General features: G+C 52.7%; 1 protein-coding gene across 1 annotated transcript in view; it reads left to right on the plus strand.

Annotated features, from left to right (window-relative positions):
- Positions 1 to 16,458, plus strand: part of CD99L2 (CD99 molecule like 2) — a 34,804-nt gene extending 18,346 nt beyond the window's left edge. Inside the window, exons 3-11 of the mRNA XM_064518238.1 lie at positions 2,531 to 2,569; positions 5,931 to 6,020; positions 6,575 to 6,655; positions 7,361 to 7,450; positions 8,031 to 8,090; positions 9,638 to 9,673; positions 9,762 to 9,881; positions 12,086 to 12,151; positions 12,594 to 16,458. Coding sequence (XP_064374308.1) covers positions 2,531 to 2,569; positions 5,931 to 6,020; positions 6,575 to 6,655; positions 7,361 to 7,450; positions 8,031 to 8,090; positions 9,638 to 9,673; positions 9,762 to 9,881; positions 12,086 to 12,151; positions 12,594 to 12,658 — 647 coding nt within the window. The 3' untranslated portion in view covers positions 12,659 to 16,458. The remainder of the gene's footprint in view (positions 1 to 2,530; positions 2,570 to 5,930; positions 6,021 to 6,574; positions 6,656 to 7,360; positions 7,451 to 8,030; positions 8,091 to 9,637; positions 9,674 to 9,761; positions 9,882 to 12,085; positions 12,152 to 12,593) is intronic.
- The last annotated feature ends 327 nt before the right edge of the window (positions 16,459 to 16,785 follow it).

Below are 16,785 nucleotides of genomic sequence, written 5' to 3' on the forward strand. Positions count from 1 at the left end.
CCACAGCTAGAATTAGCAACATTCCCCTAGAAGTTACTTGCTAACACGTTAACTTTGTTTTGTGATTTTAGCCGGCACATTGCAGAGGTATAGTGTTATTTTGACATCACGACGGCACTGAACACTGCTCAGGGGGCTCTCGACCGCTTGCACGCATCAGTAACATCAAGTAACACGTATTCTCGGCTTTGCCTGGAGGTTAACGCATACCGTTTCTCTTCCGGCTGGCGAGGGCGGGCTGGGGGCTGTTCGCAGGATTTGTGCACCACGTCGCAGCTGTCCTCTCCCTGCTGCCAGGCGCGGGGGCCGCTCCGTCACGGAGCCCGGCCGTGCCCGCCTCCCGTGCGCATCCCCAGGCCGCCCCGTGCGGCAGCCTCTGCAGGCACCGTGACTCGCCCAGCAGCCGCCCGTTCCCGGCACCAGTGATCCGCCGTGCACGGAAGGAAGCCTGCACAGGGAAAGCACCTTCCTTTTGCAGATCAAGTTTCTCTCGCGCTCCCAAATCCCCTCAGGAGAGGCGCTGAGCTGTCAGCCCCACTGCAACCGGGGAAGATCAAACCGCACTCGGCCATCGCTTTCATTTGCTTATTTTCAAATGTAACCTGCCAGTTAAAGGAAACCCATTTCCAATGGGGATACCTTGTTTCTGGCACTGGCATTTAATGTTTGGCTCCGAAAGATGCAGTTTTATGTAAATCAAGGTCAGGCTGTGTCACTGAGGGAGTAAAGGCACCTCTTGGAGCTCGGCCCCAGGCCTGTCTAAAGCAGTGCCAAGGGCAGGGGTCCTATCGGTCTTACACCGCCCTGGTTGTATTAAATTCAGTGCAGCGGTTCTCAGTTTACACTGAAAATGAGATAGTCTAACTGACAGTTTTTTACTGTGGATTACTGCACCAGAGCAGCTGACAGGATGAGAAACGTGCCTCTCCCACCCCTCGGAGTACCCGCAGCACTTCTCCTCTGAACGCTGATGTCTCCTTTCAGAAACTGAGTTCAAAACGTATCTGCATCTAGTCATTTAACCAGCTTGAATTTCTGGTTGTGGCCATGGAGACACTGCAGTGGAGGGGATTGCGTGTCATGCTGACTTTATCAGTGATACGTCACGTGCATTTCTTAGAGCTTCGAAACACCAGGCCAAAGCTACAGGTGATGTGCTTAAGCACCCTGACATTGCCAAGACACTGCAGTTCTACCCCAGTGGAGGATTTGGCCTGGCAGGTTGTAAACCAGGCTCCTTTTTCACCAGTAAGTTGCACAGACCCTACCTAGAAGTGCCGCGTTACGGCAGCCCCCAGCCCGAGCTGTGTCCAGGACAGAGTGCCCAGTGCACCGAGCCCAGAAAACGTCCCACCACCAGCACTGCCCCAGCTGTCACAGCCACAGCCCCCAGCCACCGTCCCTCCCGTCACACACACCTCCATGCTGGCATGGCCCGGGCGAGCCATCCCCACACCCTAAGAGCAGTGCCCAGGCGTGCAGGGAGCTCTGCAAACAGCTCCACGTCAGTGAATGCTGTAATGTGGTCTTGAAACCTCTTGCTCTGCCGTCTAACGTCATAGAGACATTTGTGCTACATTACATTGGAATTTCATGGGATAAAAAATCAAGTTTTTCACTTCAGACCTTCCATGACATGCCAGGGTTAAAGACATCCTCATAGGAGGAAGGTGATAGATAGATCATGAGGTGTTAGACTTGGTCACTGCTCTCTCGGATGCTGACCTAGGACTGAATATTGCAAGTCCTTTGATTACAGTGCCTGGGGAGATTGGTTTGAAATGTGTAACCACCACTTCCGAACCCGGAGAAGCTGAAGCTTCTCCAGGCTGCAGTCCCGGCAGCACGGGAGGGGAAAGGCAATGCTTTCCTCATGGCCTCACTTGAACGGTATACCCATCGCCAGACTTGGTTGTATCAATACCAGAATAAAAGCAAATGAAGGATCTGGAGACCAGTCATGTCAAGTCCCACCAATACAGTGGAAATGAAGCACTCCAGTATTCAGAGACACCAATGGAAATTAATGAGAATAGAGCAGCCACAATTCTTGCTCATTATTTATTCATATACTTAGTAATGCCATCCACTATTAATAGAGAGTGGTTTACAGCGGAAAAAAAAAAAAAAACCACCATGGCAGATCGTAGCTTGCTTTAGCACAGGAACGGCCACAGGAGCTGGGATCCCAGCATCAGGATGTCACCGAGATTCCTCCCTGAGGGGAACCCCAGTACCTCCTGCAGCACAGGAAATTATCGGTCACTTAAGCAAGGGACTAGGCAGGGGACACCGAAACGTTGTGTTATTTTGTAGGCCCTGCTGCACAGCAGCTATCCTGTGCTGCATGCAGCCATCTTCCAGAGTCTCAACCTTGGCTCCTGCTGCAGCTTTCAGCGGGGGGATCCTCTGCATCGCAAGGTTCATGGCCACGTGGGCCAAGGCTCTTTACCACTTATTTTCAAACTGAATCAACAGCTTCATGGGTGCTACCCCTGACTAACATTTTTCCCCCTCTGTTTTACGGCAGCAACTCCCAAGGCGCCCCCGAAGCCGGCAGGAGGGAGAGGTGAGGTGTGCTTATCTGCCTACTGTTGCGTGAAATGCCGGGTTTGCTTCTGCGCGGGTCCGAGCACTGCGAGCTGCCCTGCTACTACGCGCACAAGTAGTGGAGCTGCTACATGAGCAGTGGCAGCAAGTAATAGACCTTCAGCCCTGCCCCGGCTCACGGGGGATCCTCGTCACGGGACAGCTTTTCATGCCGAGCGAGAGGGCTCGCTAACTCCGCGTGTCGTTCCCGCACGATGCCTATGCAAAGCAATCCTCCGGAAGGGCCCTCGATCCCGAAAACGGTCAATGTCGATAGGCCTCGGTGCCTCCCAAGAGCAACACGGCCCACACACCAAAAGCTCTGCACGCCTGGTGAGATCGGCAGCTAACGATGCCTATCGATAGGCATCGATACACATCGGCATCGATATTATCGATGACGATGGGTATCGATGCCTATCGATAGGTGCGGAATTGGACAGGCTTCGATGCCCCTCAATATCGAGAGGTACCGATGGCGAGACGCCTCGCATGCCTAACAAGAACAGGATCGGCCCCGGCCCAAAAGCTAACATGCCCGTCGAGATCAACACCTATCGATAGGCTCCGATAGTTATGCACGCCTCTCGATATCGATGCCTGCCCCTGGCTACGGAGCTGTCGAGAGCAACAGCTTTTCATGCCGAGCGAGAGGGCTCGCTATCTCCGCGTGTCGTTCCCGCGCGATGCCTATGCAAAGCAATCCTCCGGAAGGGCCCTCGATCCCGAAAACGGTCAATGTCGATAGGCCTCGGTGCCTCCCAAGAGCAACACGGCCCACACACCAAAAGCTCTGCACGCCTCGCGAGATCGGCAGCTAACAATGCCTATCGTTAGGTCACGGCTGAATTTTGCACACTTTGCCATATCTTAATGGAAGAGACACAAATCACCGCTCAGCTCTACAAGGGTTTTTATGTCTCACAGCATGGCACCTACTAGCTTTCTTTCCAGGAAAGCGCTCAGAGGATATTTTTTTTCTTTCTTTTTCTACAAGATGTCCCTGACTTTAACTGAATGCTCCAGTTTGGTGAAATTTTCCTGTGTAGAGAAAAATGTTTCCCCAACTATCCGTGCCTGTCCGAGCTTGCTAGATCCACAGCATCTGCCCAGACACTTTGAGGAAGCGTGCTTATACTCATGCTGACATCGAAGTTTCATTGCTGGCAACTCCTCTAGCTCACTTCTGGCCAAACATACCTACTTAAATATAGAGCAGTCACAAGAGCTGTGGCTTGCTCAGCCCTGCAAAAGCAAGAACCTGAAATAAACAGAAGAGAGCTCAGAAGTGTACTAGCTTGCTAGTATATTAAAATCTCAGCATGAATTTAATAGAGCGAAAGCAAGTCTGACTGTCTAACGCCTTGGCCAGTGTAGTCTTTGCTAAGGACAAGGAAAGACAGAGCTCTATAGAAGCTGCTGCCCATAGTGGTGTCTGCGCTCAGAGCACCGAGGTGGGGCATGATCCAGAGGTCACCATCAGACCGAGGTGGTGCACAGCACTAGGTACTCGCAGGTACCGGGGATCTCGTGTAACCAGCGGGATTCCCAGGGACAGCAGGAACCAGCAGAGCCAGATCTATGGCATCTTCCTCTCATTCCCAGCAGAGACATGGTCGGTCCATGCTTCAAACCGCACAGGGTGTTTCTGCAGCCCTTTCTCCCAGAGACTAAGCTGGGGTCAGGCCAGATGAACTGAGCCATCAGGTAACTACTAAAGGAGCCTTCCTTGTTTCCACCCCTGTCCAGCTCTTCATCAGCAACATCACTTTTCACTAGTCAAACCATTAAACCAGGAGGTGCAAGGCCCGCAGACCCGAACCACTTCGTTGCTGAGCCAGTGAATCGCAGAATTAAGGCATTAGCAGAGTTCAGCGCATCCTCCAGCTGCCATGCAAAGGGGAAGTTTGCAGCACATCCATACCAGAGAACCGGCAGATCTGCTCACACAGAAAGTGAGAGGAAGAAAATTCAGTATCTGTCGCTGCAGGGAGACCCTCTAAAGGGCCTATCTAGATAACTCGTTACACTGTCTACCCGTGAGCTTTGCACGGGAATTGACCTGAACCAGAGCCCAGCCCTCCCTTTGGCAGCCAGGATGCGTGGCACGCTCCTGCGAGTCAGCGTGCTGTGCGTGGAGCTGCAAAGTTGCTGAAATTTGGCTGTGCATCTGAACACGCCCTTAGTGCTTGGACCTGGCTTTTCACCACTCAATTTTAACGCTGAAGCAGGAGGTGCCGTGGGAGTGGAGCCGCTCGGCCGCGGTGGGTTGGGGTCGCCCTCGGCGGCGCAGCCCGTCCCTCTCCGGCTGCTGGGCGGCTGTGGCCGACCACGCTCCCCGCGTCAGCGCTGCAGCTGAGTGCCAGAAGCACACGCAGGGCTTCGTCGCTTGGATCACGTCCCAAATGAGAGGTCATTTGATTCAATCAGCTCTCCCCAGGAAGTTTAAACGTGCCAAGGCTGAGACTTCATTTGAGGTAGTTTCTTCTTCCCTGGAGCATATTTTTCAGATGACTGACGGCACCGACGGGCTCCTGCAGCTCTCCGGTCCCCGTGTCCGGCTCAGTCAGTGCTGGGGTCTCCCCGCGCCTCCTGCCTGCTCTTTTTGGTGCAGGACTGTGCGCCCGTGGCAGCCAGGGAGGCGAGCAGCACCCCACAGATGGGCTCCATCTCCGCAGCCCGCTCTCGTTAGCGGCCGCTGCCTTTTGGAAGATGTGCCAGCAAGCAGCCTGCTGCGACGCCATCGCTTCTCCCCCAAAAGTGGCGCTTTCCCCCGCTGTCTGCCCCACGCCGCAGTCCCTCCCGCTCCGACCACGGCTGCATCCCTTCCCGTCATCGTGCCCGTCAAGGGCACCGAAGCCTCTCCGCCACGGGAGCTAGGGACTTCTTCGGCCCCACAAAGGAAGGGGAAAAAGCGTTTCTGACTCGGAGCACGGCGGCTCCGAGCCGGGGCATGCCTCTGCCGGGAGGCAGCACGACAAGGCTGGCCCCTGCTCTGCGGCGGCGGCATCGCAGACGTGCCGCCCAGCCCCGAGCAGCGCGGGGCACGCAGACAGCGCAGGGCAGCGGGGCTGCAGCCCCGATGGGGAGTTACATCACGGTCAGTCTCATCTGCAAGCTCTGTCACGGAGCCGCGCCGGGCCGTCGGGCGCGATGGGCTGCTGCACACGAGTCGTGGCTTCCCGTGCGGCAGGAGCAGAGAGCCCGTCCTGGGGTCGCGACCAGCCTGCGGCTCCAGGCCAGGCCAGGTGCTCAGAGCCCTCGCGGAGCTGCCGGCGGGGCGGCCCGTGCTGTTTGCTCAGATGATGCTGGTTTTAACGCTCGCTCCTCTCCTGCTGCAGAGTTGGATTTGGCCGATTACTTCGACGCCCCACTGGAGACGACGACCAAACCGGCGAAGCCGACTGCTAAGCCCTACCCCAAGAAGCCAGGTAGGGGGCCGCGCTGGGGCGGGGAGGCGGCAGGCCCCGGGGGGGAGGCGCTCCCAGGGGACCGCAGCGGCTCTGCCCGCGGCTGAGGCAGCCGTCCTGGTGACGGGGAGCCGGGACTGGGTGCTGGCAGGCGGGCTCCGGCGAGTTCTGGTGATTTAAGAGGTTACCGCCTCCAGCCGTTCCGCTCTCTTAGCGGAGCTGGCAGACACTCAAGGCTGCCGCCTCTGCTTGTGCGGCAAGAAGTTGGGCGCTTAGCTTAAAGCAGTGATTTCTAACCAGAACGGAGCCTTTCCGGGTTACTAGGTGGGATATTTAGCTGTGCAGAGCATCAAACCCTTGCACATCTTTCCAGCGGGGCACGGCCCTGCTCCCGCTCGCTGCAGGGGGAAGGAGCTGCCCAGCGGCATCACGCTGCATTTTGGCTGTGCCGGTTCCAGGTCGTCCCAGTCTAAAATTCAAGCAGCGTTTTGTTGTTAGCTGGTTCCCCCACCCAGCTCCCGTTGGATCCAAAGTGCACATTCGACTGATTCTGTTCTCTTCTCCCCCTGCTTCAGACAACAGCCTGTGGGACGTCGTCCGCACCACCACAACCAAGCAGCCAAAAACGACGAGGGCCCCCCCCAGGCACAAGCCAGGTGAGCGACCGGGGCCCAGGAGCTGCTGCACCCCGGACCGCGCTGCTGCCCGTCTGGGCAGAGCTTGGGGAAGGGGCACTGCTCCTCCCCCGCTCTCGCGCTTAGAAATCAGTCTCGTACCAGAATGAACTCATTGAGAAGCCAGAGAGAGTTGAGAAACGTGGGTTGGCTCGGCTCCATTGTTTTTAGCTCCCATTTAGCGAGAGCAGTAAAAAGCAGCTCCACTAGCGCCGAGCTCAGCATACCAACTGTGCGATTCCCAGCAAAAAACACCACCAAGCAATCGAGAAGCAGCCTATCCCAATCAGAGCGCCAGCACTGCCAAAAACACTCCCTGTCCCTTTAAGGCATCCTCCCCCCGGCCTCCCGCGCGGGGCACTTAGTGCTGCCTGCTTCACTCTGACCTTTTCCATCCTGCTTGATTTATGTGATTGCCTGGCGCTTGATCCGCTACGTGAGACAATTTCTGCAGGAAGAACATGACATTTATCACAACAGCAGCACGAGAGCCCCGAACGGAACGAGTTTGGAACAACTCCCGCATCCTGGTGGCGAGGCCGGGAAATACTCGTATCAGTGCCCTCACCTCTTTCATTGACACTTTTCCCTGGCAAAGTCAGGTGTTTCCTTGATTAAGCAAGTTTGCCAGAATCAGGAAGCTTCCTGACCCACGGCCAGGACGTTAACCAGCACGTTATTTTACAGCAAAGGATCCCATGGATTTCGACTTGGCCGATGCCATTGACCAGAATGATGGGAAAGGCAAGGAGAGGCCCAACGTACAGCCCGGTGAAGGTAGGGCGCCCTGCCCTCGCCCCCTTCCCTGCTCGGGACCGAAATCCGATGCTGGCGGCGCTTCCCGTCGGGGCGCAGAGGATCCCCCCAGCCCCTGTGCGCCTGGAGCAGCCAACTCGTGGCGTAACGCGCGCTGGGGGCCGAGCAGCTGCTTTTCCATCCTTAAAACACTCGAGGGAATGACTCGTGCATCTGCAGCGATCACTCCCCTGAGCGCTGGAGCTAGAAAACAGACTTGGCGCAGCTAGTTTAGGGGTGCTGAGATGGCCGCACACCCTGCTCATGTGCAATTAATAACCTGGTATTTTATTAGATTGTCTCAGCCAGGTGACTTGTCTGCGCTTGGATAGTTTGGGCCTACTGATGTTTCAGGCTTCCGCGGGAAAGCCGTAAGCGTTGGGCTGCGGGAAGGGGGCACCAGCCCCAAATGCTGCGGTCGGCATGCTCGCCCCCACCTCGCGAGCCAGCAGGCAGGCTTCAGCAGTGCCCGCACGAGGCTCCACGCATGGCACAGCCAGCTGTGAACCCTTGCGGAGCTCCGTACCAACCTAGCTTTGTTCCTCTTTTTCTTAAAAAACAGCATTTTCTGACGACGACCTGGCTGGGGTGGTGGATGGAGGCTACAGCCCCGACAAGAAGGGTAGGTGCTTGGTCCGCGTGCCCCTGGGGCCCCCAGGGGGGTGGGACGTTGGCAGACCCACGGGACCGTGCGAGGTGGCTCCCCTGTCCCCCATCACGGTGGGGAGGCCCCAAAACGCCACCGCGGCAGGCATTGGCGAGAGGACCACTGGGGACGCTCCTCCATCCCCAGCAGGCACCGCAGGACAGGGACCTGCAGGCTGAGGACGCTGTGGGGCCTGGCACGGCGATGCACAACGCAGCCCCCCCCCAAGGCGCGTTGCCGTCCCTCTCCAGGAGCAGGTCTGGCCTTGCCGCAGCCCCTGACAGCCTTCAGCACAGAGAGCAGGCACCAAGGCCACATGTTTGGAAAAAAAACGGATCAGCTAGAAAATAAAACCAGAAAACCCCATTTGTTCGCTTAACTGCGGGACATTCGTCCGTGTTAGCAGTCGCTTTTCAAGCAGAAGTCACCATACCCGCTAACGCCTGTAAAGCACAGCAGGGCACTTGCCCCCCAGGAGGGACGACACGCGCAGCCGGAGGGGTCCTCCGACAGCGGCCGGCTTCCAACAGGGCCGGGAGGACGAGTCATTTCCAGGCCACAGCTCACGTCAGCGGGTCGAGATGCTCGCTTCAGTCTCCCAGCAGCGCCGCAGCCCGGCTTTCAGGGCGGCGGGTCCCACACCCCACCTCGGTTGACACCGACCACCCCAAAGACTGACACCTGTCCCCACGCGCAGCGACGCGCCCAGAGCCTTTGGCCGCTTCTCGCGATCTGACCACCCGTGCCGAGAGACAAGCGGGGAAACAACCACAATCGTGCAAGACCCTGCGTCTGCGAGGATCCTCAACATGAAATATTAAAAGCAGGCAACTTAGAGAGACGAGCGCTGCAAGCCCAATCAGTGGCTAATGAATCACCGTGCTGAGGACAGCCCACACTGGAGACGTTAACACAACGCCGACCTCCTGCCATAAATTCAGGATTTAAGTGACTTGTTGAGAGCTACAGCTTTCAGCAGGAACTATTTTTCCTTCCCAACTCAGTTTCTTCAAGGAAGGTGATTTTAAAAACAGACTTCATGCTAAGTCACGGCTGCGCAGCATGGCAGAGCTTCGCCAGCTGTTCCCCTGGGCAAGGGCATGTGTGCCATGCCAGTCTGCACAACATTTCGTTTACCTGCTCGACACGCTGAGCGCGGCACAGAAAGGAGGCGGATTGCTCTGCAATTCGGGGAGCTCCCCGCTGCAAGGGCTTCCCCGAAGGTTTCCAGCATGTGCAGTAACGGACGAGGCCATCGCCACGCCTCGCCGCGGAGCCAGGAGGAAGGGCCGTCCCCGCCGTCCCCCCCAGCCCCGGCCACCGGCCCAGCCGGGAGCGGGCACCCGCACACGCCTCGGTTAACGCCGTGTTGTTACATTCCCGTATAGCTATTGCGGGCTGCGCGTCCCCCCTCCGACAGCAGCCCGTGCAGCCCACGACGCCCCTCGGACGGCGCTCGGCGCCGGGCCCGGGGCAGGGGAGGCGGCCGGGCCGGGCCGGTGCCTGACGCGCGTCTCTTGCAGGGGCCGGCGGCGACGCCCAGGGCGGCCACGACACAGGTAGGCGGCGCGGCGGCTCCGCGGGGGCGGCGGGGGAGCGGGGCCGCCCCCCTCCCCTGCGCTTCCCTCCGCTCTGCTTCGCCCGCAGGCAGCGTCGCGGAGACGGGGACGATCGCCGGCATAGCCAGCGCCCTCGCCATGGCGCTCATCGGCGCCGTCTCCAGCTACATCTCCTACCAGCAGAAGAAGTTCTGCTTCAGCATCCAACGTGAGCGGCCTTCGCCGGGGGTGGGGGGAGGAAGGGAGCAGGGGGACCCTGCCACCCCCCGCGGGGTGCCGGGGCGGCGCGGCGCGCACGCACCCCGACAGCCGCTTTCGCTCTGGCCCGGCGGCCTGGTGTAGCGCTGGGCTCCGACCGCAGACGCCGCCGACGGGGCGCGGACGGAGGGGCGCTCGCTTCCCCGCCGCGCTGGCCGCGAGCTGCCAAGTCCCCGCGGGCTTCGCCCCGCCGCCCCCGCCCGCCGTTTCACGAGGACGCGAAACCCACGGCTCTGCACAGGATAAAAATTAAGGCAAAACCCAAACATCTCAGTGAGATAAAAACTCACCAGTAGCAGAGAGGGAGCGCGGCAGGCCCGGCGGGCAGCGGCGGCGCGGGCAGGCGACGCCCCGAGCGCGGTGCGGGTCTTGTCCCCGGGCAGCGGCCGTCGTGCGGGGCCGCCCCGCGGCGGAGCTCGGCTCGGACCGGCCGCCGCCGGGACACGCGGCTCCCACGGGCGCGGGGCGGCCCCCGCCCGGGCTGCGGGTGCCCCGAGGGCCGCAGGTGCCCGCGTAGCTGGGCCGCGGGGCGGCAGGTGCGGAAAGGCCCGTGCAAATTAATGGCATGAAATGTCTGGAGAGGCGCCTCCGCCCTGGGGGAGGGGTGCTCGGGGGCTGGAAACTTGGGCTGGAATGGTGTTATTTTCCCAGTTGTGCCTGAAACAAACAGGAGCATTCTGGTAAATGAGATCAGCAGGAAAAGTCAAATGAATGTGATAGAATGAAACACCCTTGTATATATCCCCCCACTTAAATGATATTTTGGCAAGAATAAATAATTAAAAAAAAAAGAGTAAGGGCTTTGATGAGGGGAAAGCTGAGAGACACAAAGCCCCAGAAAGGCGGCAGGAAATTAAAGTTAATTATAAAGGAGGATTAATTTAAGCCATCAGACATGGCATGCTGGGCTAATGTCAGGCCTTAGATGCATTGCAATGCATGACAGAAATCTAAGAGCCATCAGCCCCTGCAGAAGTGGCTTTTTATTGAAAAACAGAAATTGCATTTGGTGTTATCCCAGCAAAACACATGTCTTGGGGGAGGCAGTGGTGCTGTGTGAGGACCACTTGCTGGAAGCGCAGGGGAGCCGGTTGGGCCGTTTTTTCCGTGGCCGTCCTTCCACAGTGGTGAGTTTGCTAGCTCTCTTCCCATTTCTGATCCTCGTTTGACTGCAGCAATTCCTGGTTCTTCTGGAAGTTGCAGACAAGGCCACTTCTGCTTTGTATCCTGCTCTGCTTCCCAGCACCCACTTCCCCCATGCCCTAGCTTTGATTTGGCCAGTGGGCAGATGCTCTAGCCCGAGCTGGGGAATCCCGTCGCACCTCGCAGGCCGGGACGGTTCGGCCGCCCAGGGACGGTGGGGCCGGGGTTGCGCTCCCGCATGCGTCGCCGGTGCCGGAGTGGGCTGGCCACCCGCTGAGGCCCCCAAGTGTGGGGCCAGAGCCTGCGAGAGTGCTTGTGGGTTCGGTAGCTTGTGGGCACTGAGGGTTTGGCCACCCCTGGTCAACGCAGCGTCCCGTCGGCCCTCGCTGCCTCCACTTCCAGCCTGGCCTGCCATGCGCCTAAAAGGACGTGCGGATTCCTGCCCCTTGGCCTTGATTGCACTTGTTGCAAACATTGGAAACTTCTTTGCATTTAAATAACAGACTTACTCAGGCTTTGCCACCCCACTGGGATTCTGCTTCATCAACACAGCCCTGCTCTTAGCTGCTTCTTACAGCTATGCGTAATTTAGCTTTTAATGAGAAATATACCATATATCTATGCTTCGAAGCAGCCCCTCTGCCCAGCAGTCCCATCCAGACAGCGCACCTATTCCGCGCAGCTCCAGCTACCCGAGCCTGCTTACTACAGTAATTAGCCTCGCTGCCTTGCGTGATGAAGCAAGAGAATCAGAAAAAAAGGATGCTGCTAGAAGCTGTGCCTTGTGAGCAAGCCTCTGTGGTCACTTCAAAATCCAGCAATGCTTTCTCAGCATTGTGTGTGGCTTACTGATGTTTCTGTACTGTTGCTAATATAGAGGAGTTTGCAAAAAAGGCATCTTAGCTTTTACAGAAGATAGGGCCATTACTAGAATTTTTCAGGCATCAAAGCAAACCATTTTTTTGGAGGGCTTTCTGCCCTCCCATCTCACTCTTTATTGTTACTTCCCAGAGGGACTTAATGCGGAATATGTGAAAGGAGAAAACATGGAAGCGGTTGTGAGCGAAGAACCTCAAGGTGAGAGCTTTGCATCCCCTAACCTTTATGCCTCTGGCCACAAAAGCAGCTTTACTGAAGGACTTTCTTAAATTCACTCACGCTTTACTGAGCTGCAGCATCTCTTTGATGGAGACACCACTTAGGTTTGGCTGCAGCTTTTTGTGAAACTTCCACTGCAATGTTTTTCCCCCCTTACTGTACACAAAGAAAAGTTCTGCATTAAGAGACCAAGGATCTAATTCTGCAAACAGTGGCAGTTAGTATTTAGCTGTCATGTTTTCAGCCATCAAAAGTGTGTTATACAGGAAAAGCATGATCCTTCTTTCAGTGACAGATAATCAAGGCTGATGTAAAGGCTTTTCTAAAGTCACATACAACTTCCCAGCATTAGGCACCCACCACTTGCAGTTTAGCTCCATTGTACACTATTGTATTCACGATCCTTTTTTTCCTCCCCTAGTTAAATATTCAGTACTGGAAACACAGTCAGCAGAACCACCAAAACAAGACAGCGCGAAGCTCTGAAGCATGACCCGGCGCTAGAAGGACATCAGTCAGCAGCAAACATGGAGATCTTACATGCTTGTAATTTAGCTTTTTATTTAATTTGAATCCAAAGCTATTTAATGTGTACTTAGGCTTGAACTGGCTTCTTACTGCTATAGGCTTTAGGGTTAGAACAGTAATATGTGTTTATTTTTTGTAAAGACTTCTGTGTTTACATTGAAGTAATATTGTAGGTATGATTTCAAGTTGTATGCAAAACAACCCAAGGTGCTTCAACAGTGTTTAACTATCAGTTAAGGGACAAGGTCTTTTCCAAGGAACAGAACAACTTACAGGTGTGAGGACAGTGAAGTGCCTGTAAATAGCAATCCAAAGCAAACCATGCAAAACCCTTTGTAAAGCACTTCCAGTCGACTCCAGCCGTCTGCTCCAGGCACGTAACTTCCAATGGCAGTGATGAACAGCGCACATTTGCTGAGGGCAGATTGTGCTCCTTAAAGTAGCTACACCTAAAAATAAAGTGCCTATGGGTAGGTCCTCAGGTAGGGCCTCAGGCTGAGACAGGTGACACCCTGCTTTTTATTCGAGGAGTGGAGGATGCTCACAACCACACAGCACTGGGCTTCTAACCAAATAAAAGGACCTGATTTTCATCCCAAACCATAAATACAGGTAATAGCAGTGTATGCAGTGTTCATTTTTGGCAAATACCATTTGAAGGCATAGCTATGCCAGAGGTCAGATTGGAGTCGAAGTTACAAAGTGATGTCATCAGTGAGATACTTCTATTGTCACTGAAATGAAATGAAAACTGTGTTTGTTTGTATGCTTCCAAGGACAGATTCAGATCTCATTCGTACCAGAGAAAATTACAGATTTAACCCAAAAGAAAATAAAGAGCACATCAGTTGAGACCTGTAACACTCACTGCCACAAGAGAAGTCAACCTCGGCAAGATACAGTCCCCCCACCCCCTCCTGCAAGCCTTCACACAACTCTCAAGAACACTCACTGTCACCTTAGGCAGAAAAGGGAGATAAAGCTTTGTCCTTTGGGACACCAGCTAACCTTTAGAAAAGGCAGAATTTCCTAAGAGGAGGGATTTTCCATCTCTGTCCTCTGTGGGGTTCCTCCAGTGGCCCGGGAAGCCTGCGGCCGTGAGCGTTGTCAGCAGGACACTGCGCCGTTGCGGGGAGAGCCTGCCGGCCCCGGGCCGGTGTTCCCACGCTCCTGCTCAATGTCACGGTTCCGACACTACGACCTGACCTTTGCTGCAAGAATCGCGCTTATACTTTTAATCCCTCCCCGTCTCTTTTTTATTGATGCTAAAATGCAGACACTGCTACTTACCAATACATTTTCCCAAAACAGCGAATGCTTAAAAAATGCTTTAGAGTAAGGGAAAATTCACTTTACCTAGTGTAAGAGGTATTCTGTGTTTATATATAAACCTGAAATGTCTGCATTTTTGTAGTGTTTTGCAAAAACATGTATTGCGTGAATGTGGATAAAAAGTGTTTTCCGTCTGATGTACAAATTCACAGCTTTCACGTAGACATGACTTACACAAGGCCTTGCCAATAGGTGAATAAGCCTAGGAGCATTTCTGTCTAACAGCTCAATTTGAGAGGAAATTGCCTTGTAACATTACAAGTATTTTGCAATAGCTGCACGATCCTTTAAGTTGTTTCTCACACTTGCATTTTCAAAGCCTTACACTAGCTCTGACAGAACAACTACAGCATTTTATAACAGAGACAAGTTCTAAGGATATATGGTGCCTCTCATGCCTTTGGAACACTTGGGCCAATACTGCTATTAATTACTGCTACTTTATGAATGGATTTGGATTAGAAAACAAAACACTTACCTACTGGTTTCTCTGAGACTGGAAGCAGAAGAAATAGATATGGAATACAGAATACATGTTTGCTTACTCCTAGAGTAGGATTTTTACGCAGGAGGAGATGTGGGTTGTAGAATTCTGATCACCACGTGTAAGAGCTCAGATGCCGATGAAGCACCTGGGTCTGGGTAACTACATCTCCAAACACTGTAGCCTGTTCTTCTTTCTTAGCCAAACATATTTGATGGCTGTGGCATGAAAACATTTTTAGAAAATAATTGTAGATAAAACGTTAAAACATGGCATTGATAAACACTAGGAGTCATATTCCCTGGGTAGATCAAGTGAACATAATTCCATTTCTCTTTTTGCTGCTGAGAGAATGTTTTTTGCAGATGCAGATCATCAATTTTGTTGCATTTGTTGCTGCACAGTGCACTCCCTGCTTGTCTAGTGGACAGTGCAGTGAAGTGTTCAGGATTGCTCAAGTCTACAGCACTTACCCCTCCTGTGGGAAAGGGTTAAACTAGAATGTATGAGAAGCATGCATGTAATTCACAATATTGCTGTTTTTCAAAAAAGAGGAAAAAAAGCCAGTTTCACTGAGAAAAATACCAGTTTTTAGAATTCAGAAGTAGACTGCACTGAAGTTGCTCCTTTCCCCAAGGCCTTTTCTATGACTTTGGTGAATACTTATGCCTTAATGTAATTTCTAGGTATAGCGTAAGGAAAAATGTAAATGCCCAGTGAAAGGGAGCACTTTCAAGATTTCCTTCTCCAAGATTTCTAACAGGAAAATATTGACAAATACTGCAGTAAAGAAGTTAAACTCAGTCTTCTCTTCAAAACAACTGGGCAACTTAAGGCTTCATGTCCTAAATGTTAGTTAAGGCTCAATTGCTTTTTTATTGCAGTTTATTTCCTTCTCTGTCTGAACTGTCTGCTCAGTGTCTGAAAAATGGGTTTATACTTCACACCATCTGTATTTCAGGCATTATAGCAACTGGTTCATTTGTATTTTCCTAGTAATGATGCAAGTTCTGAGAAAACTGATACAGCATTCACCTCTCTAACCTTCATTTAATTAGTATTTCTTATCTTTAAATCCAGATATGGATTTTTAAAAAATCTTGCACTTATATTCTGTACACATGGTGTGAGCTTTCTCATCCTGTATAAAAAAAAGACAATAAAACACTGGAAAACTAGGATTTTTTTCATTAGTCCAAAAGTACAGATACAGCTGTCCTGAGAGTTTACGTACCACCTGTTCTGTGGCTCTTTCTTATAACATGCCTCACTTCTTCAGATTAACTAACGCTATTTCTAATGAAAAAAATTCAGAAACAGGTTTCTCCATTATATAGAAAACAGAGAATTGATAAGCACTTAACCAGCTCTTTTGCTGTTGTTTATTAGATGAATTACTCACATTTTCCTCTGGCCATACTGTAGCAGTTTCTTCATTTCAGAATACTGTGACATTAGATTCTTCATTTCAGAATATTGCGACATTAACTTCAGATTTTTGGTGGGCACTACAAGTTTAGCCATTTTCATGCAACCCCATTAAGGAACCCTTACAAGTGCTGTACTATCAGTCTTAACTACTCATTTATTGTCATAAAAATGGAGTTAGTCCGTGAGACCATTTCAAATTCTGAAAAATTAAAATGTGTAGACAGGCTTGGCCCTTAAAATTTGCCTCTATAACAGATGAGCTTCAGGAACAAATGAAGTTCAGAAACAATGGCACTGCTAAATTAAAGAATTACATCTTTACAGTGAAATCTTCATTTAAAAGCAAGACATTGTTTATTAATGCAGAAGTGATCTATACCAAATGAAGGTTTAATATTATGCTGTGAAAAGACAGATTCGTTTTGCTAATGTGCATGCAAGGATCATGGGGGTAAAAATCAGAATTTGACTACCATTGAAAAACAACAAATAAAACAGACTTGACTAGTAAGACATTTTAGGTTTGTTTGTTTGCTTTTGGTGGGCGGGGGTACTGCATTTTGGAAGTAAATTACAAAAGGGTGGAGCAGGTCATTGTATACATAAAAACCTCTAAAATGCACTAAAACCTTCATATAAAAAAAACAAGCTGTGGACTTTGTGAGAAAAAAAGTATCATTGTGAAAACCTTCATTTAATGGTAAAAACAAAGTACACATACACACACACTCAAGTCACTAAGCAACTACAATCTATGTATTACCCTACATCCCTATCTACACTCAGTGTGGCTATTTTTTGGTCCATTTCACTGCCAAGGGTTTTCTGCAGGTTTTCT

Source organism: Dromaius novaehollandiae, chromosome 11 (assembly GCF_036370855.1).
Source record: "Dromaius novaehollandiae isolate bDroNov1 chromosome 11, bDroNov1.hap1, whole genome shotgun sequence".
In the NCBI taxonomy this organism is placed as follows: Eukaryota; Metazoa; Chordata; class Aves; order Casuariiformes; family Dromaiidae; genus Dromaius; species Dromaius novaehollandiae.